This window comes from Platalea leucorodia, assembly GCF_965183815.1.
Source record: "Platalea leucorodia genome assembly, chromosome: 3".
Taxonomy (NCBI): Eukaryota; Metazoa; Chordata; class Aves; order Pelecaniformes; family Threskiornithidae; genus Platalea; species Platalea leucorodia.
Genome location: NC_138825.1, coordinates 91,640,915 through 91,652,920, shown reverse-complemented (window position 1 = coordinate 91,652,920; position 12,006 = coordinate 91,640,915). Strand labels below are relative to the sequence as shown.

The 12,006-nt window shown below is 37.1% G+C and overlaps 1 protein-coding gene across 7 annotated transcripts in view; it reads right to left on the bottom strand.

The window, feature by feature from the left end:
* Positions 1-12,006, bottom strand: part of PHIP (PHIP subunit of CUL4-Ring ligase complex) — a 137,545-nt gene that overhangs the window by 13,239 nt on the left and 112,300 nt on the right. For 5 of the 7 annotated variants that reach the window (XR_014227736.1, XR_014227737.1, XR_014227738.1 and 2 more), the window contains 2 exons: positions 10,768-11,403; positions 4,250-4,315 (listed from right to left, as the gene is read on the bottom strand). Coding sequence is in view for 2 of the 7 variants with exons in the window: in XM_082307534.1 (XP_082163660.1) it covers positions 10,760-11,403 (644 nt within the window). In the remaining 5 variants the exon portion in view is untranslated. Of the gene's footprint in view, positions 1-4,249; positions 4,316-5,036; positions 11,404-12,006 lie in introns of those variants that run through there. The other 2 variants (XM_082307534.1, XM_082307535.1) reach the window with 2 other exon arrangements.

Sequence of the window (12,006 nt, the reverse complement as noted above, 5' to 3'; positions counted from 1 at the left end):
AAGGTCTAAGTGTGACTCAACAAACTGACTCCCAAACATTAAGACACCTTCCAGAGATACAAAGTAAGTCAAATTGAAAGATGCTTCTGTTACGAAGCAGGTTGCTCCCCACGTGCTGGAGCAGAGGTTTGTGGTGCAAGAGCCAGACAGAACCCAACCTTGTGTGCTCTGTTGTGAGTCAGAGGTGGGTGGGGAAGAGGCCAAGCTCCTCATTCGCTGGAGAAGCATGAAGCCTTGGTACTGGTCTGACTAAGAGGATCTTCTGGTCTGACTGCACTGGGATGCTGCACAGGATCACAGCGGTTTCCCTCCTTACCAGGCAGGGGTTACTGCAGCAGGAGTGCTCCCCAACTTTCATACCGCAGCTGGGCCACCGTGCAGCCAGGCGTGCAAGAGCCCCAGGCAGAGCAAGCACAGCAAAGAGGCAGCCCAACTGCAGCCCTGTGGTGAGTGCAGCCATTGGGGAGGGAAGAGACCTCTTCCCAAAACACTCCTGTTTCATCCCGCAGAAACCAACACAAAATGCTTAAAGGAAATTTTGAGCACCAGCTCTACCTGTCATTAACTGGTAACTCAGACAAATACCTCTGAGGGCTGCAGTGATTAAATACTAAATGTCTCTCATTTTCCCTGGGAATGTGTTTTCTTACAAATTCAAGGTAGAGAAGCCTGCGCAGCACAGTCTGTATTAGATCTTCCCAAAGATAAATGCCAGACGTTTTTCAAGCCAAGGGTTTTCACTATTACTATGTCCATGAAGAACTTTAAAGTTCTGTGCAGCTGAATTTCACGCAAGTTTAACCAGATATATTTGCATACGACAGCACATACCAGCGCCAGACATTTTGTAGTTACTTAAACAGACTCTTCTCTCCCCCAAAATGGAGGCGCACACGACACACACCCCCTGCAAGGAGAGGAAAGGCATCAGTGGTCAGAGCTGCTTCTGGCTCGAGCAGACTCAAACTGAGCTCTCAGTCTTCCACAGAAGACCACAAAAGCGGGGCTGTAAGGGCCCTAAAAGTGGGGGCAGCTTCAGTCTCTGCCAAAGCAGGCTGTGTCAAGGGTGTAAGAAACAATTATAAAAGTGATTGCGCCCCGTCACCTACTGACATTTTGGCTCCCAAACAGAGTCTTGGACTTGGATGGGACCAGCTGCAACACCGCTGTACTGTGATCTCTTTAAGGAAGTAAAATTCCTTAAAGGGCTTTTAGTTCCTAAAGGTTTTGATTTATTAGAATACCAGATTAAAAAAAAAAAAAAAAATCAGAAGAGTTTTCCTGATGTGTAAAGGGAACCTCAGACCAAATGCTCAGAAAGCAGATGTTTTTTGGATGTTTTGAACACCTGGGGTGAGAATGACACATGTCAAGAGCTACCATCCATTTGGGGTGCTCTGAGTTGGGGGAAGATCCCAAGTTTAGGAAACTATTTCTTGAATAGTTGCATGCATTTTCTTGCATGCATAAAATTCTCATGGTTTCCACCGTTGTTGTTCTCCATGCACAAGCAGGAATTTCTAGATGTACAAAAGAACCAAATCTCTCTAACTTGATAAGACTGGCGTATTTTCACAGAGCTGTGAAACAACAGCAATTACCAAGCTGCAGAAAACTAGGAAAACTGTTTTCTGTTCTGTAAAAATTCAAGGCAGCCTCTTTCGTGAGACAGAGTTCTCCATTAACCCGATAGAATCGAGTCACATGTGCAGAGGGAAACTGGAATTCTCAACAGGTCTGTGAAACCTGGGTAAGGGAACTGTTACTCAGTGAAATTTGCCTTTCTGCCATGAGTCTTCCCTGACATAGCAATGCCCTAAGGAGGAGAGAGGAGGCTTAACAGGGAGTCAGGGGCACCCAGAAAAGTGCAAACCTAAGGTCCAAAGCTCAGAAGAAGTTGTATAAGAATGTAAGTTTTGTAAAAAGGCTAGAGACAATGCTACACAGACTGAAGCGTTTTCTTTAAACATTTCCAAAGCCAGAGGAAAATTGTGACTTGACAAATTAGCATGTAAGAAAAAACCCTCTGCATAAGACAATTTCAGACAATCTACCTTTCCTAAGACAAAGCTTATATGAATTTTCTAATCAATTTCCTAAATAATTTAACCTCTCATTTCCCTCATAACTTTATCTATCAGAAGAGTTTAGAATTAACACACATTTTACAACCTCAAACCCTTTACAACCATTAAATAGAATAAAAGTTTCAAGTACTAGATTTTTAATCCTTCCCAATGTACCTGTGCACTTGGATTAACCGATGCCAGTGAAAGACAGCAATGGTACAGAGTGCACATACACCCAGCTCTTCATGTTGAAATTCTAGTTGGGTAAAAATATGCAGTGTATTAAAAGATGCTGGCATGATCACTAATTAAAGAGTTTCACTGTTTTAAGTAGTTTTGTTCTGTAAATGTCCTCAACATAAAACCTTGGTGAACGGGAAGGTTTTGACAGCTGTATTCCCTTTCTTAGCAGTTCATGGAAGCTTGTACCACCACTCCCCTTAATAAAAGAGAATTCAAATTTTGAATTAGGGTGCTCGAATATGAGAAAAATAACCCCACTAGATTTCTCTACTGTAGAATGTAAATGAAGTAATTCTTTCTAGTGTTTTAGTCATATTCTAACTAGCTCTGCATTTTAAGTTACAGTCTATTATTTTTAATGTCCTTGTTCAAAGTCAAAATCAGAGACCTGAGACAAAGCACAGGTTAACAGATAAGGCTGTCTGGCCCTTGAATACTAACATTTAGTTTGAACTCGGTATCTTCAGGAATATACCTCTGCAGAAATTTGATGCTGACTGAATTGATTCCCTGCCTCTGCTCGTTTCCTTTTTCTCTCGTTTTTTCACCAATGTGCCTACAAGCTAAAATAAAACAAGAGGCAGATAGGACCAAGTTTAGGTAAACCCTCCCCATTTCTGAGACAAGACAAGGAAGCATGAAGGAGATTTGTATGGTGTTACCAGATTAGAAGCAGTATTCCAGAATTTTTTTACCCTGTTCTCCCTTCAGCACACATACACAGATTTCAAAGTACGAGAGATGATTCAAAAATCCTTGCTACGCTCTTGTAAAAGAGTCAATTAAGCCTTTTGCGCAGATATCTAACACACAAGATTTCTCTGAGCTAGAAAAACAATCTGACAGTTTGGGATTTGAGTTTCCTGTCCACATTAGTAAAACCCACAAAAATTACATTTTGCATGCTGATTTTGTGTACAATAACTCAATTATATGCTATTTAAATTCCAGTCACCTTCTACATCACTTGCTGGTTTTAGTTTTCTGGCACTTGCTTTATTTTCACATGTGCTTCAAATAGAAACATATTGATTAATTTTTAAAGCCATTACGCTTTGCTCATTTGTCTTTGGGAAAAATGACAAAACGCTCTTCTGTGAAGTTCATATTGATTGCCAGAGCAGGAAAGGACATGGGTTTTGGTACGAGAACTTTTCAATTTGAAAACAAAATGGTCAGCTTCAACAGTCATACATCATTTCCTTCATTTAATGAGCATTATGATCTAACAGGAGTAAATGGTATTAACAAGGTAATGAAGCACAGTACTGGTACAGTTGGCATCTAGCTGTCAGATACCAACATTTCACAGCATCTGTTAATGCTAAGCAAAGTCTTGATTCCTACTCAAAGTAAAGTAACCACAGTAGGTTTCAGAAAGACACCTGTCACACGAGTGAGTAAACAACTGGGATATGATTGTATTTTAAGGATTCTGAACAAAGTTACACAGGAAAAGATCTTTTAAAAAGAAGAGACTGTAGACTTCTCATAAAAATCTGCCTTAGAAGAAACAAACAAACAAACAAAATCATGAACTGCTTAAGACTATTCACAGTAACAAAACTAAAACCAAGCCTAAAACTAAAACCCTGGACCTGGGGTGGCTTGTTTTTGGAAGAGTACACCGCTACTATTGCAATACTGTAATAGTGGAGATGCATATAGAATAGAACTACCACCTCCAGTACTTAACAGAAACATGGAAGGAAGCGTGTTGCATTTTCAGTATTCAAAAATTATTTCTCTCCAAGCAGAACACGCTAATTACTAAAACTCACACAGATACTTCAGACACCAGAGGTTTTTCCTCATATGCAAAAACATGTCTCGCTTTTGCCACAGATGCCACGGTGGACATGCCTGGAAAGCTACAGGGAACTCAATTCGTTCTGCTCTGACCATGCCCTGATCCTGTTGCTCGGCAGCACGCATACCTGCATCTGTGAGGCGAGTAAGGGCTTCTTCTGTCACTCACTTCCTTGTGACTTCAGGTAAGGTACCTAAGGAGGAAAAGATCATCCAATAAAGCAAATAACACATGAAATTCAACAGAATCCACATAGCGCAGTATTTGAAATACCAAACATTTCTTTTGTCTTACATCTGTTGAGCAGAAACACGCAGATATAAGCAAAAGACCACAACATTGTGAAAACACATCTTGTATTGACCTTTCTGTGCATCGCACACTTGGGGCAACTAGACTGGAGACCAGTACTCTGCATGCAGGGAGGCTGGGGACTTCTGTCTGCTTAGTTGTTTTTACCTTCTTCTAGAGTTGCTGGGAAGGAGAGATTTCCACAGAGATTGGATGTCGCTCTGGTACAAAAAGCTGTCACCTGAGCAGGGATGGCTTCTTGGAGGATGAGGGGTACCCTGCTGCACACGTGAAAGTGAGCTAAGAGGACTAGCAACATGGTGTCTTCAGCGCCAGACGCTAATGCCTTTATATTGCCTCCAGAACTGCGTTTTTTTAGTGAAAAACCCTACAAAATAGCAAATTTTGATCTCTATCAGAGTGCTTTGGTTGTAACTTTGTCTGTTCCCACGTGATACGCTATACTATACTACCATATGCCATATTCCACGAAGAATATGGTAGAGCTGATTTTAGGCTGTTTTGAAGGACAGGTAAGCAATTGTCCCATAACACAGTAAATCACTAGATAGAAACAAACACTGTTGGACAGCTTAGAAAAACATGTTTTCTATTTATTTAAAAATAAGTTTGTAGTTACTACATTGCAGTGACAGTAATTCTTACACATACATTCTAGTTTGTATAAAAGGATTCAAAGTATTATGCATCAAAACTAACATAGAAAGTGTCCACATAACAGTAAAGAAATTTCCAATCCGTATGTACAAAAAGAAAGGGCACTGTTATCCTGGTGAGATACTTCAGGTTATAACATGATAATCCAGATTTCTGGAAGGAAAAAAACCTTGATAAAGCTAAAGAATTATAGTTTTCAAAACTGTTACTCATTACATACAACAGATTTGTGTTTTACATAATTCTGTACAAAATAAGCGTAATTTTTAATCTGAAAATGTGTCAGTTTCAAAATTAACCTTTCTAGGTCATTTCCTCGAAGTTGAGCTCCATTCTATACATATTTAAACATTACAACATAATTTAATTCACGCAAGATCGTTATCCAGTTGTCTGCCACACTTTTGCAGTTTTAGTATGGTCCAAAAATGTAACTTCTGTACGGTCTCAATGTATTAGCAAACCAACACACACAGTTCTAAGCACAAAATAGTACATGTACATCATACAGGCATGTGTACATGACAGGTACTTATATTTCTTTCTACTCCTAATTTGTATGACCTCATTATTTGTTCTTTCAGGGTAGAAATTCATAGTATAATACTACCTTCCCTCCCTAAAATGTATTGTTTGCATTATTTGAAGTGAATTTCCTGATGTATTTATCTGCATTAAAAAGGATCCAAATGACTACTTGTCTCACTACCTACCCCCTAAAAGCTAAATTTATTCACCTTTATTTTATTGCAGCATGTAAGGTTTCTCTCTAGAGTGCCTTGAGGCTGTTACGTCCTTGGGGACAGTGGGGGGTGGAGGGGAAGCTAATCGCCTTTTTCTGCGATTTAAGATGTCTTAATCTAGCTTTCCTGGCGTGTTTCCTCCTCTAACACATTAAAATGACACGGCAAATTCCCACATTAAAATCAGCAAAAACGCAAGAGCACCTAGAGGTTAGCTCTAGTCTAAAAGCTCCCTGTTATTTCCCCCAGACATAGTAGAAAGTGTACAAGCCGTATTCCAGATTCAAAAACAGGAAACTACGTAAGCTGTCAATACCAGATTTGCTATTGGAAACACATTCCCAAGCCTTGGCCAATTTTATGAAATTTAATACGCTTTCCTCTGCATACGAACAAGCATGTATATACAATAATTTACAGCAGAAAACTAACAGCCCTTTTATCAGTTGAATATCTAGGTCCCCTTGGAAACCAATCTGTTACAAGAACTTCAGGGATAAAAGAAAATATATTATATAGTAATTTTACACAGTTATTTTGTCTTCATTAGGTAGTAAACAGAAAATGAGCTTTTGCTGTTTCTAGGTGAGGTTTTAAAGCCCTCTACCTTCGGTATCACAGCACTGTTGCAGAGTTGTATTTAAATTCTTGTTAAACAGTCAACTGTTAAAAAAACGCAAAAAGAAAAACCTTTGAAAAACTACTGTGAACAAAATACACTACTTTAGAGTAAGGTAAGGACTCAGGACACAAGGTAACTATTGTGGGTATGGCTGTATCTTGATTGACCAGCATTATGTTAAAATTACTTCAGCAAGATTTGCATGCTTCAAATTAAATGCAAATGTTGATGAAAGTGAGCTTAAAAACCTCTAACCTCCAATCTGCTATGTAAGTATGGGGTGAAAGGGTTCCATCCCGTTAAGCCTATTGCTTTTATAGAACCAGTCAACCATTTCACACGTGCCTAAATTCAAATTGCATGCTCAAGCATTTACTTGCAGTCCTTGATCCAACAGATGTGAGCAAAAGATTTAACAATGTGGTGTAAAAATTGTAACAAGCTTGAAGTTATTACTGAATAGACAGACTGTTGGTGTTGTATGTAGTCTTTTTTTGGTAAGACAAAAGCCTCTGGCACAGAATCAGAATTGGTACTCGAAAAATATTTGTACAGCAATACAGTGAATAAGTTGTTTCTACACTACAATTTATTTTTTAATAGATATTAATATATCCTACGTGCTGCATCAGGGTCCTTTATCAATTAATAGTTTTACAAATATTAAGCCATAGTAATATTTAACTCAACCAACTCAATCTTACAAGTCTATCAACAAACTGATCACATGTACAAACCGGACACTGTACAAATAAACATAGGCAAATATATATCACAGCAGTCTAATCACTGGAGGAAGACATTTTTCTGTAAAGTTGTATCACTGGGCATTGCCGAGTGACAAAGAGCTCTAGTTCAATATTGACAATAATGAACACTATAGTGGTAAAATTTAAGTTCAGTTCCCAGAGAACACACTGACAACAGAAACAAAATGGCTAAAGGGTTGTTAAGTATGTAGGCACAGGTACAATGATTTCTGTTAAACATTTAGAGCACACTGGTATCACAGAAACAGAAGTTAATTCCTCATCGGTAGTTAGAGAACACACTATTAGTAAGATACCACTCAGCGGTAAATACCAATTTTAACGTTTCCCGGTATAGAGTAGAAATACCAGAACAGCATCCTCATATCTATGTCAAATATAAATGAATTTAATGAATAAAATTGCATTAATTGCTGCCAGGTCTGTACGATCATTTGCGGGTATATGACTAGGAACCTATGTTATTTACAATGCAACTGTGAAACAAGCACATGAGATTTTGATACTCCATTTTCTGAACCAGTTGTTAGGTACTTGAGATGGCATTATAAAACATGCATATAACTATAGTTCTTAAATTATTTCAGAACACTGACCAACAGTTTATTGCTCACATTTAAAAACTTAAGACTTTGTAATCAAAAGCTCTTTTTCTGTGTTGATACAGTATGTCACAACAACCTCAAATAATACATTTTTCCCCAACGAAAATGCAGTCTGATGGTGACTAAAGTCTCATAAATAAAGTTTGCAACCTAGTGAAATTAAATTATAAAAATACAACTTTTAAATAAATCTGGTATTAATTTCTAATAAATTTTTTTAGTGTTGCTTCTGTAAAAAAAATTTTACCCGAATTATCCACAATTCAATTTTAAAAGGAAAAACATTAATGTGTCTAATATGAATTAAAAAATTACTGGCTAAAGTCACCGATATTACTGGGTGGGAAGCAGTACCCATGTTCTGCAGGTAAGGCCTTCTATTGTGTAAAATTAAGATGTACATGTTTCTACCTACTGTTAAGGGAACGCATATTATTTCAGTCTCCAAAACTTACATACAAGGTATTTTTGATATATAAATATATACATAAACATGCCATATAAAACATTATTACAAATGGAGTAAATACAGAAGTTGAATTTTAGATATAATCTATTTCATATATTACAATGCAGATAACATCAGGAAATTACACATTTTCAAGTGATTGCCTTCATCAGTGAGATTTGACAAAATTAAGAAGTAGAATCAATTAGCTTTGAATTGTGAAGCTGTATTGCAACTGTATGACCATAGGTTGTTATCTTACCACATGTTTAGTGACTCCATTTTAATTGAATGATAAATACTTGTTAGAAAAAATAAATATACGAACAAATGAAATGCAAACTAATCCCTGCTCCCCAAATTCATATCCATAGCAATTCAAAGAGGATCTGGAAAATATTTTAGTCATTTTTTGTAGCAAAATGCATAATGAACTACAGAAAATTAGGTATGGTGGATACCAACTTGCTATCCACAATAGCATATTTCTGTTCCTCTTGGTGCCAGATACCAATGTTCTTTGTTCAACCATTTAAGCTTTTTTTGTTACAGCAAATACAGCGAAGAATTAGGCCTCAAATAAGTATACAGAATCTGTGCAAAATTAAGGTCTTAATTCTGTATGCCCTCCCTTCCAGATATTGCAGATGATGTTTGTAAAAGGAAAAAAAAAAAAAAAAAGAATTATTATAAAGTAAGGGTGTACAGAATTGAGGTTTCATTTCAGGTTTATTTTTTCAACTAAGTTAGGGTCACACACAAAAAAAAAAAAAAAAAAAAACCAAAAAAAAAACCCACAAACTTTCATACTACCCAAACTTCCGAAGTAATGTATAACCAGAAAATTTTGGTTACATTTTTGTACCATACCAGATCTCAGAAAATATGACTACTTCTGTATTTTTTTTTTCCTTAAAACTGGACAATATTTTTTTAAGTGATAGAAAATGGTATTAAAGTTTGTTTGTAAAGGTATAAAATAACTAAATGTACCATAAACAAATAAATAACTGCTTTTCTTTTCCAGAGCAGTACATATAACAATACATTCCCCTAAGTCATATAGTTATCATTTACAATAGACAACTTAATTTTACTAAGGATGCAAGAAATAATAGAATACAAGGCACAATCATTAAATGGAATTTTTCTTTAGGGTGTATATTGACTTATGTCAGCGTGATATACCATAAAAAGTGCAGAAAAACACAATGTGCAATGAGACCACTGTATAAAACATGATTGCATAAAAAGTGATTTGGCCTTTTAACCTTAATAATTGAAAATAACCAATCTTCCCCTTAAAATTAAACTATAAAGTATGACATTTTAAAATTTATTTTCAATTCTAGTGCTATCTAAAAAATCCTGAAAAAAATTTATACCTGGGTAATATTTTATAGGTATGTGTTTATGTATATATTAATATATACACATACACTCTTCTTTGTAGGTCATTTTAGCCTCTTAAGCATGTCTAAAGTTGTAGAAACAACAATCAATCTGGATCAGAAAGTAAACATCATAATTCCATACCTGTCCTGTAATTTCCTTGAATCCTTTAACCAATTATACATTTTGTCTAAAACATCTCTGTCAAAGGACCCCACCAGTGCATTATTTTCTACCAAAAGTACCAAAAAGGATACATTTCAGAACAATGTTAACAACTTACTATTTAAAACAATACACAGCTTTTATCACTGCAAATGGTATGCTGTACTGACACTCAAAAAGAAAAAAAGGCTTTCCACTGCACTGATTCTCAGTCTTTGGCACAATAAACAGAGATTTAGTGATTGATACAAGAATCAAGGTCTGAAAAATTAGACATTAGTCAAACTTTTTCCAATGTGGATATATATATATATTTGTGATTACATTTTTGCTATGTTTGGCAGAACTTGGATAAACCAACAGCCTGTGCTAGGCTTCTTTTGCAGCTGAACGTTCCATCACTACTGAAATTAAGCATTTTCAGATTAGCAAAGTTTGGTATTTTTGTATTTAATAGAAATGTAAGTGAATTTACTGCCACTTTTTGCCAAAATCTGCCTTCCTAGGCAACTTGACTTTACAATCAAAGTGTACCTTGCTTGGTCAAAAATAGACTTCTGTTTTCAGTTTGTGGCATTGAAAGTTCTATCACCTTTTTTAATTGTGTAGAGATACTACGCTCTACTCGAGCGGAGTAGTTCTCAACTCCGTACGTCAGTCAGAAATTGCTTCAATTATTCTCAACTGTGAACAAAATGACTGTTGAAATGCATAACCTAGTTGGAGGGCAATAAATAGCAAAAGTTTAAAATATATATTTCTTTCAAAGAATGTTCATTCAGTTTATTTTTTGCTAAATTTTTCTCCCCGAATCAGAACATATTCTTCTAGCCCATAATAGCAGCAGGGAAGCAGAAGTCTGTTCTGCTGTTCCTTAACTGTACCTGCTTCATAGCATTCTGAAGTAAAACCCTTGGTAAAAATTACCAACCAATTAAATTAGCTTTTGCTTTTTCAGTCAACTTTCGGACTCTGCCTCTGCTAGATGTTCCAAAAGTTAAGGAGGTGTCTTCAAACAATAGCTGCCTTTGCTCTTCCTCAGAGTCATCTTCATTGTAAAAGGCTGTCCTCCTACCCTGGTTTCTAGTTCTCATGTGAGGTTCAGAATCTTTAAGCTCTTCAGACCCCTCCTCCATAGGCTCATCTATCTTTTTCCTCCTGCTTCTTGTTTGCATTTTAACATTCGCAGGAACTAAGAGGTCCGAGCCTGGCTGCTGGGTCTTCATCTTCCTTTTTGGCTTTCTACCCCCACGGCCTTTTTTTTGTAACAAGTCTTCCTTCATATTATTTTCAGAAAGAGAATTGCATGCAGTAGAAGCAGAGGCTTCTTCTGGTATATCCCTTGCGGTCTGGATTGTGTTCTGCTCTGCAACCTTTTGCTGTTCAACAATTTGTAGCTTTTTTGGTTTTCTGCCTCTTTTCTTGTGCACCACTTCACAGCTACTGTTGTTAGTCTCCACCTTCGGTTTCCGTCCGGGACCTCTTTTAACTGGAGGTTTCGAAGGCTGTCCTCCGTGTCCATTTACCTGAATGCTTCCTGATGCCAAAGCATTATTCTTGCAATCTGCTGTAAAGAAATGAGAGTACTTATCACGTAACAATTTGCATTTACATTCATTTTCACACTGCCTTAATAAAACTCTTACTAAAATATCTGAATGGATTCACAGTGATTGCCAATCTGTCAAAATCTAAAAACCCAAAGTAGAGCTCAAAGAGCTCCATGCCAGTATGCAACGGGGACTAACTTCTAGTTGGGTTTAGCTCAAGGTAGCCTGAAGAAAAAAAGGGGGGGGGGAAGGGAACAGAGCAAGTGTTTTTCTTGGCTGATCTAGCTTCACAGCAGTTCAAAGCGCCTTCATAGACAGGAAAGCTTTTATGACTAGGAGATCTTACTTCAGTCTCCACAGAAGCTTTGAGTTTTAAGGTATCCAGACATCAAGTTCAGTCAGAACATCACATGAAACTAGATCCGATCAATCCATACAAATATACGAAACAGAAGCAGTAAACACTGCATAGTTCTCTTTTGTCATGGCAAAAAAATGAAAGAATGAAGCTGCAGCTGGGATGCTCTGATCTTTATGCTTGTGGTTGTGGAGAGTGTCATCACACTCAGCGTTACTGACCCAAATATAACCCACGTAAGTTTTATTAGGTAAAACGCACA